Below are 20871 nucleotides of genomic sequence, written 5' to 3' on the forward strand. Positions count from 1 at the left end.
CTGTGCACAGCTATGCCAAGGTTGCTGGGCCCACCTCTCCTTGCAGCTAATGCTCCAGTCACTGCCACGTGAGCTCCTAAAGCAGCTTAACAGCGTCCTTCCTATGCATGGCATCATGCGTCAACACCCTGCTTCTCCCCGTGAAACCTTATGTAGCAGAGACACATCAGTTTCTGCACATTCCTCCATTTAGCTCTCCTGTGGCTCTGCATCTCCATGTTGCCACTGTCCCCCAGGGCACCCTGTACTCTCTGAGGCAGGGGGACATAGAGAACTGTTACTTCAATCAGTAAAGAACTCTAGGCTGATAGCACTCTCTTTATCTATCTATCTATCTATCTATCTATCTATCTATCTATCTATCTATCTCTATCTCTTCCTTTCCTTCCTCTTTTTATGTAAACATGACATATAATCATTATTTTTTTTTAATTTAATGGTCCCCAATACATTTACATTGTAGAGCAATCACCATAGATAGTCACTCTCAGAACATTTTTTTTTAATCACCCTCCAGCAAAAACGTTAAATACAATAACTCTCAATACCCCTCCTCAGTGCCTGGCAACTTCCATTATCCTCTGTGACTCCCGTGAAGCTAACATCCCAGGCGCCCGTTTGTAGGTGAAATTGTGGAATGTTTATCTCTTCGTTGTTCTTGGCATGGTATTTTCAAAACTTATCTATGTTGTACCATAGAAGAAAATTCCATTCCTTTCTAAAGGTAGATAATATCCATTGTATAAGTTATACTGTTGACCCCACAATCTGCCCCCTGGGGAGTCCTACAGATGACCCTCACTTTTCGTTTTTCATGACAACTTTTAATAACTAATGTTGCTATAAACATTTGAATATAAGTGACAGTTATTTTAGCACCTTTATTTTACAGTAGTATATTACTGGTGGTGACAATTATAATTAAAGACTGCAAAGCAATACAAATGTAAAGACAGAAAGTGGCATCAGTAATCACTACATATGTGTCGTTTACAACCTTGTAGACACAAAGCGAACCAAGGGCCTTCTGCTAACTACATACTTTAATTAAGTATATTATCCTAATCGCTGTTCTATTGTTGTGAAATCTTTATGCCTATGGATTCTGTTCTAAATCTCACTAAGGATCTTCCTTTATTTTGGTTGCCTCGTTTATAACCATGATTCTATTAACCTAAAGCCATGCTTGTTCTCTTTATAATAAAAATGATTTATCTTGACTTTCTCACGTACTCTGGTGCCTCACATTTGACCATGTCGCCTGGAGGGGGAGACCTGGTGGCACTCAGAGGAAGGGTAGAAGGTTACCAAGAAGAGACTTGATACCCTATGAGCATATACAGGGGGAGGTAATCCCCCTCAGGCACAGTCATAGGGGAGGGGAATAATGGGAAAATGGGGGGGAGGGAGGAATGGGAGGATACAAGAGATGGGATAAACATTGAGATGTAACAAGAATAAATTAATAAAAAAATGATTTATCTGTGAGTGAAGTGTTAGGGAAAATAGTTTGGAATAATAAGAATATTAAGCACCTAGTGGTAGTGGCACACACCTTTAATTCCAACACTCAGGAAGTAGAGGCAAGTGGATCTTTGTGAGTTCCAGGCCAGCCTGGCCTATAGAACAAGTTCCAGGACAGCCAGGGCTGCACAAAGAGAAACCCTGTGCCAAAATTTAATAAATTAAAAAATGTTAAGCAATTGCATTGAGTAATGATGTTTTTGAGATTGTCATGAAAACAACTCCAAATTGAGACTTGGGTCCTAAGTGCTGCTCTGCCACTGGCCTTGAACTTCCCATCTGCAGAATAGACACCAGAGACCGAGTGAGGCTGGAGGCCCCTTGCTTGTTCGCTCCATCATCCAGTGACTTGAAAGTGGTATCGTCTTGACTATTCTGGACTGGCCTTGACAATGTGGCCAGGTTCTTGGCTCAGTTTAGACATGTATCTCTGGTCCCTACTCACAAACACCTCCTCGGACTCATGCTCTGGTTTGTAGTAGAAGTCAAACAGGGAGCATGGCTTTGTTGTTTAATGTGCACATTTACCTTTACATGGCCCATTTATACAGCAAAGGAAAGATGCTATTTCAACAGGATGTTGCAGAGTGAGCTAAGGCAAGAGATTTCCCCGAGTGTCTAAAACGCTGTAATCAATAAGGAGAAGAGGGGTCAGGATCTGGAAGGCGAGTGAAAGACTCCCCACACAGAGATGGCTTGCCTCTGTGTGCACTCACACACATCAATACCTCTTCACCCACGGGCCATTTCACAGACAGAAACTGCCCTGCCCAAGTACCTCTTTGAGCATTGCTTGTCGCCATTATCTTTACCAAGTGGACAAAGCAGTACACATCCAACCCAACTCCTCATTCTCCACTTTCCCGACACGAAGCATACCCATTATTCTATTGCTCATGTCTCTTTGCAGCTCAGTGTGTCTACTCAATCTCCATCGTGGTTCTTGTTCTTAACACAGCACAAGCTCCCATAGTTCCCTCATCAAAAATCTCAGTTCTCCTACCACCTGTTCCTCTCCAAGGTCTTGGTGTTTCTCCAACTATGCCCTTAGCATACCAAACTCCCCACTCTAAGTCCCACTTCCTCCCCTCTCCTCTCAAAAGCACCCATCAACAGCCTAAAAGCCGAAGCTGGTTACTAGCCTCTGTGAGTCACGACACTCCATCTCTCAATAGAGAGAATCAGGTTGAAATGAACGGTTGTTGACAACTTGGTGAGGACTGGGTGTGGAGATGATTTCACTGGGATCAAGCCTTGAGCCGTAGAAGTTGCTTCTGTAATCCACCAGAGAACTTCCTAAGTCGATGTCACGTGGCTTCCTTTTCCATCAAAACACAAGCCTTAGGAACAACTGCCACACTGGGGTATCCTGGGGGTGAGAGGGTGAGTGCCACACTGCTGTACACTCCATCTATGCTTGGTGATAGCCCTGCAACCCCAGGCTTAAATAAAGATCTTATGGAGCTGAAAGCTGCAGACGTCTTCTGGTCTGGTCAGAAGTTGCTAAGAATAGACATGGCAAGCTTGTTTTTGTGCTCTTGAGTTTCTTCCAAATTCTTGAAACTGCAGCTGTTGGTCAACAGATAAAAGTAGAGTTTTATGAAAGGAGAATGGGAAGGAGTTGAAATACTGTGACTCTTGGCTTTTTAAAAAATGGTAATGTAGACTTTCATTCCATCTTTTTAAAAAATATTTTATTAATTTATTCATATTACATCTCAATGGTTATCCCATCCCTTGTATTCTCCCATTCCTCCCTTCCTCCCACTTTCCCCCTACTGCCCCCCCCATGACTGTGACTGAGGGGGACCTCCTCCCCCTGTATATGCTCATAGGGTATCAGGTCTCTTCTTGGTAGCCTGCTGTCCTTCCTCTGAGTGCCACCAGGCCTCCCCATCTAGGGAACATGGTCAAATATGGGGCACCAGAGTTCCATCTTATACGAATGAACTTCCCAATAAAAAGCCAGGCTTTTTATAGACTGGTTAGGGGGAATGATCAAAACACTTGGCCAGAGAAATCATATCTTGACAAAATATGCTTTGCTATCTATGTGACATGGGGTGAATTAGAGAAACTGTCACTGACCAAATCGGAAAATTTGAAGAATAATACAAGTAATATTAGCAAACAGAATAAAATCCGTTATTAACTACTAAATAACATAAGAAACACTGCTCCAGGCAGATGAGTATAAGTCAATTAGCAAACCAGAAGCTTATAATGACATTAGTCAAAGTATTTTGCATAAACTATTTTTTAATAAAAAAAACAAATAAAGGTTAAATATCTTTATAGTGTAGATTAGTAACCTGAAAATTTAATACCACACTGATGGTGCAGACCACATTGCTGGGCCACCCGCCTGACAGAATGCAATGAGGACACATAGCCATGATGACACCCTGACAAGGGTGCATGTCCTGACTCTACCCACCAGAAAACACCCACAAAAGACACAGAAACACTTTACAGAATAATTGGTTTAGAATGCCCTAAAATGTTAAGGCCTTAGAAGTCCAAGGTAAACCAAACTGATCAGACTGAAATGCATTAAGTGAACAGATCATTGCAATTAAATGTACAGCAGGTTCTTGGGCTGGGACCTGTGGCTACCCAAGGCATTATAGCTAGAAATTCAATGAGGTCTGGTAACTATAGGGTGATTATGCAGCAATGCTCATCTCTGAATATTAATAGCTTTACTGTGTTTTCAGTATTCTTATAAGATACCCCCCCAAGTGTTCAGGAGAGATGGGTTGTGAAGTCAGCAATGCACTCTTAATATTTCAAGAGAAGGGAAGAGGAAATAGCTCAGTTGGTGAGTGGCTTACCACACAAGCATGAGGACCTGACTCTGATGCCCAGCACCCATGTAAAAGGGCAGGCGCAACAGCACATGCCTGTAACCCAATGTGTCTTGTGCTCATTGGCCAGCAAGTATAGACTGTCTGTGAATGCCAGGATCAGTGAAGAACTTTGTCTCAAAAACATAAGGTGTAGATGAATAAAAGAATATATACAACATAAATCTTTGACTTCCACACTCATGTTCACACACATGCACACATACCTGCATGCACACACAAACACATGCACATGCATAGACCATACACAAAATAAATAAATATTTAAATATTTTTTTTAAAACCTGCTTTATTAAAGGTCATTTTCTGATAGATTAATTGAATGAGGAGTTATCTTAAAATAAAAGTAAGTTTCTGTTAAGCCTAGTGCATGAATTAAATTTGGGGCTGGCATTGTTTTATATCCTCTGCAGCCTGTTGTGACTTAGTCATCTCATTAAAATCTCCAAGTAATTTCTACATAATATCCAATACTCACCATCACCATTCATAAATAGTGCACATAAATTAGAGTTGTCACATAATATTTCATCTTTATCATAAAGTGGATATTAATACATAGCATTAAATGAACTATCTCATTCTTATTTTTTAGAATAGTAGTTTAACAGACATATTAAACTGAAAAATTAAAATTTATTAAAATGGTCCACAATGCTACCAAAAAAAAAAAAAAAAAGACTACCAAGTCTTATAGAGACCATTGCTCTAGAAAACAGGAAATTACAGAGAATGAACGTAAAACTATCAAGCCTCTTCCCTGAAAGTAAGCCGTGTGCCAATTATTAGGTAATAAATTATTATAGCATAGTGCTGATAATTCCTGCTCGTTGTAGTTGAAAATTCAATTCTCAGTGACTGTATATTCTATTTGAAACAATTGATTTTGCCAAATAAGTCAGTATACTTATTGAAAACTTTTACTTAAAAATCAGGCTTTCTAAGCAGGCAGTGGTGGCGCAAGCCTTTAATCCCAGAACTCGGGAGGAAGAGGCAGGCGTATCATTGTGAGTTCGAGTTCAGCCTAGTCCACAAAGTGAGTCCAGGACAGCCAAGGCTACACAGAGAAAGCCTGTCTCGAAAAATCAAAAAAAAACAAAACAAAAACCAAAAAAACATAAAAGCAGGCTTTCCAACCAGTCAGTTAAGTACGCTGTGCTTCCCCAGGAAAAGTGGTTTATCGTATGCACAGGAAAACAGTGTGCTGTGGTAAATGAAGACCAATCACGGTCCTCTGCATCAGCTCGTGGGAAAGGGGGAGGGGAGGAAGGGGCGTGGCTTCACTACCACCCGTTACTAGGCAACGGGATGCTGAAGCTGGAAGCGGCAGAGCTTCCTTGCTTGGGGCAAGGCAGTTGGTAGAGAGATCTTAACAGACAGAAATGAGCCCCGGTAAGAGCGATCCCGGACGCTGTCCTCCTGGAGGAGCGGGGGAGTGCGGGATGGGAAATGGGGGATAGTGGAGCCACACCCAGGTCCCTTCACCCCAAAGCCTCGGGAGTTTCCCAGGTGGGTCTGGAGTGCAGATCTTCCGCACCTCATGTCCCTTGCTTAGACAGAAAGCACTCGCCTGCCCCCTGATGGGCTACGGTCTCCAGCCCAGGCCTCAGCGCGCCCTCCCGTGGCCGCCGAGGTCGTGGGCGACCTGAATCTCCATGCTTCGCTTCCTCACCTTCCCAAGCCACCTTCCAGCTCCTCACCAAAAGCTGTGCTTGGTTCTGTTCCAGAAAAGCCCCTTGAGGAAGAAGATGAAGTTGACTCCGTTCTCCTTTCAGCATCCAAGATCCTGAAATCTTCTGAGGGGGTAAAAGAAAGTGGGGACAGTGAACCAGGTAAAAATCCTTGGGTGAAAAAAACTAGATACATACACACTCACACACATTTGGTGGATGGAACAAAGCACCGACAACTTGATATTTCCCACAGCTTATATATCCCAGCAAAAATTTTCAATCAGTACCAAAATCTCAATGTGGTTACATTCTACTTTTCTTTAATTGAACAATTACAACGAATATACATATAAAAACATGTTCCCCAATACCCTCAGATGTTCAAATATTTTGCATATTATGTGTAGAAAAAAATTTATTCCCAAGAACCCACTTACATTTGTACCTAAGCAACTTGCTATAGACTAACAAAGTGTAAGCAAGCAAGGTAATTTTCTCAGGGAGTTTATAATTACAAACGATCAATTATTTTATTATTTATCTTAAAACGTAATCTCAAAAAAAATTTTTAAGGGAATCACAAATCTAAACTTTTATATAAAACACAATCAGTTATTTCTGCTTTAAATCCTTAGGGTGTACCTATTAACAATTTTTTTTATTAAATCATATCAGAATGAGGTAAAAAATGGGTACAAGAAACTAACCATCATTTTGATCACCAGCCCACCAGCTTGTGCAAAAAAGGTACATCAGCTAGTACTAGTCAGGCCGCCATTGTTCATGTTACCTGACCAATGTGTGTGTGTGTGTGTGTGTGTGTGTGTGTGTTCGCTCAGTTATCAAAAGAGTGCCTTTCTGAACTTTAGGTTGTTCCCCCAAGATTTTCTACATCAGAGTCACTAATAAAAACATCTTAACCTAACTTTACTAACAATCTACAGCTCCAAATTCCTTCTGAGGGTGGTAGTCATTGCTAACAATCTATATCTCTAAGTCCTTTCTGAGGGTGGTGGATGAATCATTAGTCTTTTCCAGCAGAGAGGCTTGAAAAGGACGGGTCACTATTACTGGGTCAATGACACTGCCCAGTGAGGGGCTGGAAGCTTCCTTAGAGTTTTCATAGAACTCATAGACTGTGAGGGATGTGGTGACTTAGAGGGCAACAAGCAGAGCAAAACTCTCCAACACCATGAAGTCCTCAGGACACGACGTCCTTAGGGCTCTGCCTCTCTGCGGCACACCCATGACGGCTGTGCTAACCGGTGGGCAGCATTCCATGGGTTCTAAATCTGTTTTTGCTGTTCCTCTTGCATGGCCCCCAGCACCAGACAACATATACAAGCTCTCATCCAGCTGTTCGTCAGCGGGAGAGCACTGTTTACAAGACAGCAGTCACTCCTATGGGCAAAGGGAAGGCAGAAATACCTGGACTGTCATAGGGTGGGTGAGGAATCTTCTGTTTTAAAAGGAGGGGGAGGGTGACAGGAGAGGGCTCCATTCAGCAGGTCCCATCTGAGCAATGACCAGAGGAGATAAAGGAGAAATTGTGAAAAGATCTAGAAAAGAACAGTTCAGGCATCAAGCCCAGCAGGGGCCACTGGCCTCAGATGGGTGTATGACTGCGTATTTGAGGAGTTAGTTCGCATGGCTGAGCAGAATGAATAAGGGGAGAAGGCAGCGGGAGAAGGTTGCCGTAGGAGAAGAAACTCTGTAGCTCCAATCAAGGATGTGAGGTTCTGTTCTGAACCAAATCGGAAGCACAGGGGAGTTCTGAGCAGCCACCCTCCATTCTAACTAGAATTGCGATCATGCATGCATGCTCTTTGAGTATTTACTTCGTGCTGTGCGCCATGTCCCCTTACAGGCCTGATACGTGCTTAGAGTTGTCCATCACAGGGTGTTATAAAGCCAGGATCCAACATCCAGGCAGCCTACTTCCATAGCTGGCATATAATATAATTTTCATGGCAAAGTGTACTCTAACTCGCAAGCCTTCTACAGAACTCGCTGGGACTGCCACAGCCAAGTTAGTGTTTGCAGCTGACCACTGCTCTGTGTTGCACCTTTAACATTACCACGTTCTCCTTTCGCTTTAGGCACAGGCGTACACTGAACACTTTCTGCATATATTGAATATGACAACCTGCTGATAAATGGTTTTTAAATTTTTCAGCACTTAACTATGAAGCATGAAATGTAAGGTGGATATGAACAAATGCTTCTCACATCACATTCTCAATAGGTAATACGCTTCTTCAGGGGTAGGACCGTATGCTCCACTCCCTCTCGGCGTCCCCTGCTCCACTATCGAGCATGTAGCAGAGACTTAGCACATGCTGAAATGTGTTCTGTGTTGTCTCCGGTGAGTCTCTGATCAGTCCCCTTCCAATTCAAGGAGCATATAGCTTCATGTAACTCGCTAAGCATTATTGAATTTTAAAAGTGCTTTTCCTTAGGAAAAAAGTAACACTCAAAGACTCATAAGAGAAACAAAAAGTTCTTTTATTACCTTTAAAAATAGGTGAGTCCAACTTTCTGTCTATATACTGCCTGCACTGAACCATCAGTACTCTGTGGGCCGGGGGGGGGGCGGAATAAACTTCATTTCTGAGTCATACCATGAAGGTAAAATGAGTAGCTTAATGCTATTTGGAGCATTTGCTTTATTGCCAAAGTAAATTACTTTTCAAATGCTCTTCTCCAAGATAGCTCTGTCATTTCTCTGCCCACACTCTCTCAACTCATAGCACGGTCTCGTGTGAAAGGCAGAAACAACCAGAATGAAACTCCGCCAGCCTTCTCCTTCACATTTGCTAAGCTCTGTCTTCCTGTTTCAACTGCCCTACTCAATCAATTCCCAACCCATCCCCAGCCCATCTCATCAGAAGCCTTCTGGCTCTGCATCTCTCATTCTCCAGAAACATTCTTTATTTATCTCTCTGCAATATGTTTCCAGCAAATGAGCATCTTAGACTCTCCAATACCTAAAATATTGAGCTAAGCATAAATCTTCTTGGGCTGATAAGATGGCCTGGTAGGTAAGGGGTTTGCTGCCAAACTTACCAGCTTGAATTCAATACTTGGATGGGAGGAGAGAACCAGTTTTGTTCTCTGACCTTTACACCTCACACACACACACAGAGAGGAGAGAGAGGAGAGGAGAGAGAGAGAGAGAGAGAGAGAGAGAGAGAGAGAGAGAGAGAGAGAGAGAGAGTTTCTTAACTACATGTCTTCTAGTGTAAACACCATTCTACTATAATCTCTCCCATTGCACAGTAAATGTTGCCCTTACTTGGGGCCTGCAAATCTCCCTGAAAGTCATTTTACTTGTGCTTCCTTAGGCTTTCCCCAGAAAGTGCCTTTATTGCCACAGCCACATCCATGTTACCCATCAGTGTTCATTGCCATCTCATAAATGACATATCCAATGGAGTACTTGACATTTCTGACAATTTAACCTTAAAATATCTGAGTTATCTCCCTCTCTCTCTCTGTCTCTCTCTCGCTCTCTGTCTCTCCTCTCTTTCTCTCTCTGTCTCTGTCTGTCTGTCTGTCTCTCTCTCTCTCTCTCTCTCTCTCTCTCTCTCTCTCTCTCTCTCTCTCTCTCTCCCCGTGTGTGTGTCTCTCTCTCACTTAAAATATAAACAGAGTGAGAGCAAGCCCAACAAAGGCTTTCAGCATATTTCCAATAAAAGCATTCCCACCTGCACCAATTTCTACCCTGGTGCTAAACTGATAGCTCAGAGAGAATAGATCACTGTGATTCAGGAAAAGCTATCATAAGAAGTCATATACAGGGGCTCAAGAGGTAGCTCAGCAGTTAAGAGCACTTACTGCTCTTCCAGAGGACCCATGGGGTTCTATTCCCAACGCCCACATAGTGTCTGATAACCATCTATAACCCAGGGACTCTTAACACCTTCTGGGGTACCAACCACACCCGTAGTGCGCAATCACCTATGCAGACAAAACACCCATGCACATAAAAAGGTTTTAAAAAATAAACCATCTATATTATGTCAAAGCAAATAGCAATTCTAAGCAGAGTTGTCACATTTAAATAAATATTTGTGTGACACGAAATTATGCTATTATACTATGATCAAAAATGAAGAAAGAGATGGACAGAAGATATATAGAGAAACAATGTATAGAAATCCATTTGTTCTTTCTGAAGACCCTGTCATTTACTATTCCACTTCAGTACATATGATTCACTATATTTAACTGAAATGTAGCACTGCAGTGTTTAGTACGGAACTTTGTGGAAACTATGGCTACAGAACAGAATGTGAAATTCACAAAACTCCAGCATGGAAGTAATCTTAGTGGCAAATATGTACAGAGTTAGATAGTATATGTGGAAGGAAATATGCTAATTTTCTCATCTTTCTTGGAAAGAAGTAAATCAATTCTGAGTTCAGTGAAAATGTCTTGTTTTCAAGTTCTTAATGTTCTTAAAGCATTGTCATTTTGACTGGCAAATTACATATTATATATATCTTCACATGGGGTACATTGAAATCTTAAATGCATATATATATATATATATATATATATATATATATATATATTAATGATTATATCAAGATACTTCATGAATCTAACCCATCAAATGTTTATCATTTCTTTTTGTCATGAACATTTAAATTCTTTGCCAGCTATTTTGAGTTAATTAATTCTTATCAACTAAAGACACCCCTACTAACCATCTATTACCCACCCTCCCTCTCCCTAACACTCTTTACCAGACTGTGGTAACCAATAATCTATTCTCTACATCTGTGAGATGACCTTTTACTTTCCACACATATGTGAGAACATGTGTACAGGCATTCATGTGGGCAAAACATCCATACACATCATTTTAAAGGATAACATTTCATTTTCTTTCTTGGCTCATCATTGTGTATGCATCACCTATTTTTTTTTTTTCAGTCATTGGGTGATGGGCACTAAGGTTGATTCAATTCCTTGGCTGTTGTAAATGATGCCTCAATAAACTTGCAGGTGAAAATATCTCTTAAACATCTTGATTTCCTTCCCCTTGGGTAGATATCTGCAGTGGTGCAGTGGTGGTTACTTTTAGTCTTTTAAGGTACCTCCATACTATTTACTATAATAGGCATGCTAATTTATGTTCCCTCTAACATCATATAAGAGGTCCACTTTCTTTATATCCCCCTGTTCTAACGTCCTTCATGCTTTGGGGGGAGTGAGAGAGGGGAGGAGAGAGAGAGAGAGAGAGAGAGAGAGAGAGAGAGAGAGAGAGAGAGAAGCTGAAATTAACACTGGTTGATAGGACTCTAAGTGACTTTTTTTTTTTTTTTTTTTTTTTTTTTTTTTTGCATCAACAATATGAACACAATAGGTTTTCTTAGAGTCTAAAACTCTTTGAAACTCTGTCCTACCTTGGTCTCGGTTTCCCAGTGAGGCAGAACTAAGCAGTCTCCAGGCAGGCTCTCTCTCCTTCCACCTGAAGGAGGGATTCTTCAGCTGGCTTCATATCTTCCAGTTCTGAACTAATGCTGCCTTGTCAGTGCTGAGGACCAAAAAGGGCAAAGGAGATGTCCGCACTTGACAATCAACATCCGTACCGTCTGATGGAGCCCTAATCCAGAAGAGAGGGTTTGGAGACCTATTTGAAGACCGGCACTGAGGACAAAAGTTGTCAGCCTAGGAGAACATTCGGTCATAATCCTCATTTCATCCAGGAAGCTAGAAAGTTTGTACATCTTAATTTAAAACCTTTTCAAGCAAGCAAGTTACCTAACACATGGCTGCCCTCTGACGTAAGCCTAAAAACAATCTCTGGGAAGGTGCCGAGCCTTCCAAGTAGACAGTGACGTCTACTGTCCACCATCCTGAGGAGCCTGCTCATCAACCTGAGGACTTCTGCTTACTATATGTTGGATATGTGTGTGTGTGTGTGTGTGTGTGTGTGTGTGTGTACCCATGCTTTTAATACCAGAAGTAGGAGGATATCTGTGAGTTCAAGGCCAGCCTGTTCTACATAGTGAATTCCAGGCCCAGCCAGGGTTACATCGTGAGAAACCCTGTGTTTAAAAATAATAACAATTTGGACCACTGAGACGCTCAGTGGGTATGGGTGGTTGCTGCCAAGCCTGAGAAATGGAGTTTAATCCTCAAGACCTACATGGTAGAAAGTTTCATTTTGAACACACACACACACACACACACACATACACAGAAACACACATACACACACGTACACACACATATATACGCACATACAGACATCAATACACATTCATATATACACACATACATACACACACAAACATACACGCCCACATACACAAAAACACATATACACACACATATACATACACACATACATACACAAAAACACACACACTACACACACACACACACACACACACACACACAACGGCATGTGTGTGCCAAGGCCCCAAAGCACACACATTTAAGTTATTTCTAAGTAAGAAACTGTGGGGGGCAGCACACACTCGTGCCGTGTTGCAGTTGTGAAAGTCAAAGGACAAGTTTATGGACTCAGTTCTCCCCCTGCGTCTTTACATGGGTTCCAAGAATCAAACTCAGATCATCAGGGTTGGGCAGCAAGCACTCTTACTGGCTCTGTCATCTCCCTATCCCCACAGGTAGGTAGGTGCTTCTTAAAGCGAGAGCTGTCCTTAAATTTAAAGTGTGACTAGGATGATGTAAGCATCAGACCTTCTCGTCATCTCTCTGTCTCGCTGTCTGAGTTAATAGAGCCTTCTCTGTAGCACCTTCTGCAAAATAAAATGTAGGAATTAAGCCAGACACAGTGGCACATGCCTTTAATCCCAGCACTCAGGAGGCAGAGGTAGGCGGATCTACATGAGTGCAAGGCCAGCCTAGTCTACAGAGAGAGTTCCAAGACAGCCAGAGCTAGGCAGAGAAGGGCTTCTGTCTTGAAAAACCCAAAACTCAAACAAAAATAAATTTAGGAAATAACTGATTCGAGTTCTTTACTTTGCTCCTTAGAATATGGCTGCGCACCAGAACCAGAAAATCAGATCCAACCACAGTCAGCTTTGAAAGTGAGTCTGTTTCATTTAATTTTATGCAAAGTGCTTCCTAACGGAATCCTGGGTCTTCCACACTATTCTCACAATGTTCATGCACATGCAGAGAGATTCTACACTCTCTCCCCCCTCCCCACAAAAAAATGTTCATGAACAAGCATAAATAGTCAGTGCTGCACACCTTTAATCCCAGCACTCGGGAGGCAGAGGCAGGTCGGTCTCTGTGAGTTCAAGGCCAGCCTGGTCTACAAAGCGAGTCCAGGACAACCAGAACTATTACACAGAGGAACCGTCTGGTGGGAGCAGAGGGAGCAGACCGCAGTATATCTACGGATGAGTTAGCTGACTCATGTGATCCTTTTTTGGAAACAAGCCACACTGGGGTTTTTGTTTTTTGTTTGTTTGTTTTTGTTTTTGTTTTTCTTCTGATATAGCATTTAAAGACTATGCTTGGCTAACCTAAAGTGTTACATTTGACATCCTGTTAAATCTCACTGTAGTTCCTTCACCATTTGACACTTTTGTTAAATCTCATTTCAGGTCCTTCAGCATCAGCTGGAGTCATTTCAGGCTCTGCGGATGCAGACGCTACAGAACGTTAGCATGGTACGATTGTTGTAGTCCGTATGTAGGAAATCTCCTAGCTTAAGGTACCGACCCATCTTCTAAAGTCATCAGTAGCCAATTCTTACGCGGATGCCAGGCTTAATATACTGGAGGTGACAAATGCATTTGGAGTAAACTACATCTTCCTATCTTTTTGGCTGTGAGGCAGAAAGAGAAAGCATTCATATTTAAAGTGTTGCCTGGGGCAGGTGTGATTCAGTGACTGTTTGCCTAGCGTACACAGAACCTGGATCTTGATCCTCACACTGCAAATAGATAAATAGTGCTTCCTACCTAGTCTACAAACAGAGACCTGCACTGTAAGATGTAAACCAGAACGCAAAGTGGCTCTGGTGGGACGTATACGCTACCACCTCAAGACACTGAGGATGCTAGGAACAGCTTACTTCCGCTGGCATGAGTCATACGGTCAAGACTTTGGTCATCAGGAGCTAGTCTCAACCATACCTGGTCTGCTTTCCAGGATGTGGGTTTGTCAGATTCCACATCTTGGCAAAAGGGTTGGAAGAAGCTCCAAATCTTTGTATTTTAAACTCAAGTCAGGGGAAGGAGGGCAAAGAGGAGGGAGGGGTAAAGTAAAGAAAGAGGGAGGGGAAGAGAGAGAGAGCCTGTAGGCACAATTTTCTTTTTTTAAATATATTTTATTAATTTATTCATATTACATCTCAATGGTTATCCCATCCCTTGTATCCTCCTATTCCTCCCTCTCATTTTCCCCTTACTCCCCTCCCCTATGACTATGACTGAGGGGGATTTCCTCCCCCTGTATATGCTCATAGGGTATCAAGTCTCTTCTTGGTAGCCTGCTATCCTTCCTCTGAGTGCCACCAGGCCTCCCCATCCAGGGGACATGGTCAAATATGGGGCACCAGAGTTCGTGTGAAAGTCAGACCCCACTCTCCACTCAACTGTGGAGAATGTCCTGTCCATTGGCTAGATCTGAGTAGGGGTTCAAAGTTTAACTGCATGTATTGTCCTTGGCTGGTGCCATAGTTTTTCTTTTTTTCTTAACCAATATATTTTTTTAACCAATATATTTTATTACAACTTATTAACTGAGCATATGTCACTTATAACCTGACTAACCAAAACAATAGGAAAAGAGGATTAAAGAACACAATAACAAAACCGTAAGGATATCAGTCCCGAGGAACGATTCTCCTGGTGTAATCAGCAGGATTTCCTCTGCTGGAACCTGGAGTAACCAGAACCCAGAACCTCAGCAGGAGCCAGAGCCCTGAAGCCTTCCCTTGGGTGGTTCTCTCTAGGATCGTCTCAAAGTCATGATGAACAGCCAAAACTATCTGAAGTCTTCCAAGAAGAGCCATTTGTTCTGAAAATGGGTTATACTGAGGTCACTTGCTCTGATTCTGAGTGCCGCAGGTTGGCTCAGAAGCAATTCATGACTATCACTGTCTAGAGAGACTCAAAGCTGAGTCAGATCCAGCACTGCAGCTAAAGGCAGAACTCAGTGTCATCAAAAGCAGACAGACAACACTAGGAGAAATTAGTGAGCAGACTAGACCATGCGTGTGGAGCAGGTGTTCCCAATGCAGCCCATAGTCACTAAGGTCCTAGCATCAGCTTTGACTCAGTGCCCTCATATTGAGTGAAACTGTGGGAAAGGAGAAGACAAACGTGCCACAGGTGGCAGGACACATCCGGTTTTGATGCTGGATGTCAAAGATTTCCTATCTACTCCACACTGTAAAAAGCAAAGCCTCTAAAATTATTAACATAGTTAATAAAACTATTACTTTACTAAATGCTTCTGATTTTACCACAAGCACAGTCCTAAGAGTCCTTCAATGATGACAGAGATTACAATAAATATGTTTAATGTATTTCTTAATGGCAAAGAATTTTTTTTTTGTTGTTTATTTTTTTGAGACAGGGTTTCTCTGTGTAGCCAAGTTGGCTGTCCTGGACTCTCTTTGTAGACCATGCTGGCCTTGAACTCACTGCCTTGAGAGTGCTGGAATTAAACGCATGCACCACCATGCCCCAGCAGGAAAGAACTTCTTATGTGCAGGAAACATAAAGGTGTCTTTTAGCTCTGTGCTTCTGTACAAACACAGACTCAACAAACACTAACTTCGAACTCTCACATTCTCAACTTATCTTTTAAAGGTCCAGTCGGAAATCAGTGAAATACTGAACAAGAGCATTGTTGAAGCAGAAAACCCACAGTTTAACTCGGAAAACAGTCTAGTATTCAGCATACAACCCGAAAAGGATTCGGTATGTATGCCTTCCTACAAAATCGTTCCTCCCTTCTGGTTTAAAATCCGCACCTCTACAACTGGTCTGTTTGCACCTTTGCATTCTCTCTCTGTCTCTCTTCACAGGAACAATGGATGGTCAGAGAGGAAAATAAGGAAATACCTGTGCTGAAAAACTTAAAAGACGTGTGTTTATCACTGTTCTGTACACTCGGACCATTTCTTTAGGGAGTGTGAGGGGCATCTCACTTCATCCAGATGCTGAAAATTCCCAAGCAAATTCAAAGCAGTTTGGGTAGCCTACCTGTCCAGGGTGGGGGCGGGGGGATTAGCAAACCAGGGATGAATTCTAGAGAAAAGCTCCAAACCAGAATGGCCAATATTGTCCATGTTAGCTAGGAAATTACATTTCCGGGACATCTGTGGTCCTAAAGTCACCCTTTCAAAATCAGGCATGAACACAAAGTAGACCAGGAGCAGAAACACTTGTTCTCCTTGAATTCCCATGTGGCCTGTCTTCCTAGGATAGTCTGTTGAAGCATAATATATTTACTGCACTTCTGCCACTGAAATTAAAAGGTTGAACCACGTAGCTTACCCTCTGAGGAAGGAAGGGCAACCCTACAGCATTCTGTGAGGGCCATGATGGTGGACCTCATGACAGTCGGTGTTAATTTATTCATGCCCAGCTAGAAAGTGGGGGACACACATGCCCAGGCTGCTTTGATTAGTAGGTAAAATGCTCAATACGGTTGCACACATAAATCTCCCCCAAGTTTTCTTGGTCATGTGGCAAATGACAATGTATTTATAGTATACTTTCTATTGCTGCTAGCCTCATGAAAAGCAAGAAGAAATGCTTTCTTTCAAGAAAAGTAATCCTTTTGAGGACCCCAAGACTCTCCATTCGATGGAAGAAAATTTCAGTAGTACTAACAGCAACAGTCTCTGTCAGAGCATAAACATTCTACCCCAGGTACATGTTAAGGACACATTAGGTCTGGAGAGCCTGAGTGCTGCAGCAGATAGCCCCGTTCCCAGCAAAGCTCCAAGCACTTCAGAACACCCTAACACTGCGAAGACTTTCGGTCTTTACCAGTTTCTACCTCCACTTCCTCAAACTGTGGTGCCTCAAGCGGCTCCTGTGATTCTGGATAAGTCTACAATGACTGCCTCTTTCCTAAAGCATGAATTCTGTGAAAACTTAGATGACATTTGCCACTCTATCAAACACATGAAAGAAGAGCTTCAAAAGTCCAGTGACAGGGAACTGGCGCTTACAAACGAACTTCACACTTTCCGGAATGATGCAAACCCTCAAAGTCGACTCAGTAGATACGAGCTGTTTCCCGTTTGTAGCCCAAAGCTTGACTTTATTCAGGAAGAAAACGTGGAAGGTAACGTTAGTGAAGACATCAAATCGAAGAGAATTTCTGAATTAGAGGCATTAGTAAGCAAGTTACTCCCACTCAGGGAAACAGTGTCAAAACTGCATGTCAATTTTTGTAGGAAATGTAAAAAATTATCAAGGACTGAAATATGCCGAGGGAAAAAGAACGAGAAAAATAAAGACATCCCTATCAGCAGCAAGAATATTATGGATTTGAAATTCCACTCCCGAGCTCCAAGGCACATTCTGTCAGTCCTTGACCCAATGAAACACGAAATGAAAGACACAGAAGGCCAACCATTTGTAGCAAACCAAGGGTCATTAACACTTGAAAATGAGAAGACACCCACAGCCAATTTTGTCCCTGAGCAGTGTGTTGCCAAAATCCACTACCTACAGAATTACCTCAAAGAATCGGTGCAGAATCAGAAGATAGTGACAGAACTGGAGAATGAAAACCTGGCCCTTAGGACGAAAATGAAGCCCCTCATCTTCACCATGCAATCCCTCATACAGAGGGTGGAGACATACGAAAAGCAAATGACGTCTCTAGTTGAGGAGAAGAGCGCCCTGCAGTCCAAGTTAGCGAAAGCAGAAGAAGAAAACAATGACTGCCTCAGGGAACTGAAGAAAATGGTCAGCACCTATAACGTCCTCCAAGGCCAGCAAAAGATGCTGGAGGAAAAAACCAGTCAGCTTTCTCTGGAAAAGCAACAGATGGTAGAAACAATAGATCACCTAAAAGGCAAAGAGCACAAGTCCCAAAGTGACATGGCCATTCTTAAAAACGAAAACAATAGAATGACTATAGAAATAGAGGCGATGAAAACAAATGCGCTGCTGATACAGGACGAGAGGGAAATGTTAGAGGGAAACATGCACCAACTCCTGAAGGACAAAGGCTCACTCGAGAGCGACATGAAGGAGAGCAAGCTGGAGATCCTGCAGCTAAAAGAGAGAGAGAGACTGGCCAAAGCCGAGCAACAGTCCCTTCTTCACATACTGGAAACAGCTAAGACTGAAAAGCTGAATCTTGAGGCAGCGTTACAAGAATCTGCTTCTGCCAGACAGACGCTGGAAAGGGAACTCAGGGACACGCAAACCTTCCAGTCCGCTGCGGAGGAGAATTTCCGGAAAGAAATCACCAGTGCAAAATCCGAGACAAGCGTTTACAAAAACAACCTGGCGGAAGTCAGCAAGGAATGCAAGATGTTATCCAAAATGGTCGCGGAGATTAAGACAGATAACCAGATCCTGAAAGAAGAGCTAAAGAAACACAGCCAGGAGAGCACCAGGTTTGAAAGTAGCCTCAGCCGGCTCACCGAAGACAAGGTGCTTTTGGAAAACTACGTGAGAAGCGTAGAAAACCAGAGAGACACCCTGGAATTTGAGATGCGGAACCTTCAGCGCGATTACCTGAGCTTACTCGACAAAGTCTCCAGCAGCAACAGCAGTGTATCAAAATCAACTTACATTTCAAGAAGAGAGAAGTTCTACTTTGACAACTACGATGCCTATGAAGATGCTTCCAGTCTTAAGAGCAGGGCTTTGGCTTCGGATCTGAAAGGTGTGTACACTCTGGTAGATAAGCAAAGGCATCCTTAAGACTTTATTTAGCTTATTAGCACCAACCAAAGAATAGAATTAAGAAGAGGGGCCTAGAAAGGGGGCTCACAGTTTAAGAGTATGAACTGCTCTTGCAGAGGACCCAAGTTTGATTCTCAGCACACATCCATCTGTAAGCCCAGCTCCAGGGGAGCTAACCCCCTCTTCCAGGGACACCTGCACTCTCATGAGCAAATACACACACACACACACACACACACACACACACACACACACACACACACCCCAAATAAATAAATAAACCCTTAAAAGAAGTAAGAAGAGGACATACAGATGAATACAATTTAGTTTTGTAAGATCGTTTTAGTTTGGCTTGGTTTGGTTTGGTTTTTGTTTTTTCAAGACAGAGTTTCTCTGTGTACCCCTGGCCGTCCTGGACTTGCTCTGTAAACCAGGCTGGCTTCAAACTCACAGAGATACGCCTGTCTCTGCCTACCAAGTGCCAGGATTAAAGGTGTACACCACCAGGCCCAGGTTTGTAAGGGTTTTTCTAATCTGCTTTGTTATATAATAGAATAATTTAGGAACTTTGCTCTGTAGATAAAATCCATAGTCCATTTATATTACTTATACACACTGAGCATGTATCAGCATCTTTGTCAGGGAGAAAGTTTTTTTTTTAAACCTTTATAAGAAATATACTTAGCATTCACAGTTTTAAGACATTTCCTTTTTTTTCTTTTTTTTTTTTTTCAGGAACTCCACATAAACTGTACCAACAGCTTCCCTCCAAGATATGTAAATAAATTTCAAAAGAAATCAGTGATTAAAAAACTTTTTTCCCAAGTAATTTCCCCCCATAAAAATAATATCAAATTAACTTTTACTTCTGATTCTGAAGACTTTATACATGATTGAACGGGTTTTGAAATAGACACTAGAGTGCCAAGAACTATGAAAATGCTGGTATCAGACTCACGTGCCGCTCTCTCGTGACTTCATGGAAGCTAATGTCAGAATGAAGCTCTGGATGAGAAAGTAAGAAAAGCTTGCTCCTCAGAGCACTGGCCATTGCGCCCTCATGTTTGTATTGGTCCTCCAAGCAGATTCCCAAGATGGCTTAGAGAGCCACACAGCAGGTTACCGTGCAGGAGAAAAACCTGCCCTGTCTCAAAAGAGGCAATATTGGGAAAGAAGCTTTCCTTTGCCATACAGGATCAAACTGTCTAATCTATTTTGGCTCTGAAATTCCTTGTTGAATTTTATCAGATGCTTTTCATTCATTAATTGACATGCCGGACTCAAAGGTAATTGAAGAAAACTGACTGTCCCTTTCCCAGTGGCTGTTATTGGGAAATAGCTTCTTGGCTGGGGTGAGACTATGCTGAGATCCTGTGGCTTGGGCTTGTGCAGGTCTTGTGAATTCATACATGCACCTGCTCTGTTGTGTCTGGAAGACACTGTTTCCTTGAAGTCGCCCACCACCCCCTTACAATTGTTGTGCTGTCTCTTCACATAGATCCCAAACCCATTGGGGGAGGGGTGTGATAGACACGCCTCAGTCAGGGCTCAGCACTCTAAAGTCTCTCAGTCTCTGCACACTGTCCAATTGTGGGTCTCTGTGTTACTTACCACCTACTGCAAGAAATAGCTTCTCTGATGAGGGTTAGGATGTGCACTGCTCCCCTGTCAGGTGTGTGATGAGGGTTAGGATGTGCACTGCTCCCCTGTCAGGTGTGTGATGAGGGTTAGGATGTGCACTGCTCTCCTGTCAGGTGTGTGATGCGGGTTAGGATGTGCACTGCTCTCCTGTCAGGTGTGTGATGAGGGTTAGGATGTGCACTGCTCTCCTGTCGGGTGTGTGATGAGGGTTAGGATGTGCACTGCTCCCCTGTCAGGTGTGTGATGAGGGTTAGGATGTGCACTGGTCCCCTGTCGGGTGTGTGA

General features: G+C 42.6%; 1 protein-coding gene across 1 annotated transcript; it reads left to right on the top strand.

The window, feature by feature from the left end:
* Nucleotides 1-107: 107 nt before the first annotated feature.
* Nucleotides 108-19730, top strand: Ccdc110 (coiled-coil domain containing 110). Its single transcript, XM_051169795.1, has 8 exons — nucleotides 108-289; nucleotides 1810-1882; nucleotides 5947-6223; nucleotides 13079-13134; nucleotides 13660-13725; nucleotides 15877-15987; nucleotides 16804-18925; nucleotides 19681-19730. Exons 1-8 carry the CDS (start codon nucleotides 108-110, stop codon nucleotides 19728-19730), a joined length of 2937 nt encoding a protein of 978 aa, XP_051025752.1.
* Nucleotides 19731-20871: the final 1141 nt, after the last annotated feature.

The sequence above is a fragment of the Acomys russatus genome, chromosome 27, assembly GCF_903995435.1.
Source record: "Acomys russatus chromosome 27, mAcoRus1.1, whole genome shotgun sequence".
NCBI lineage: Eukaryota > Metazoa > Chordata > Mammalia > Rodentia > Muridae > Acomys > Acomys russatus.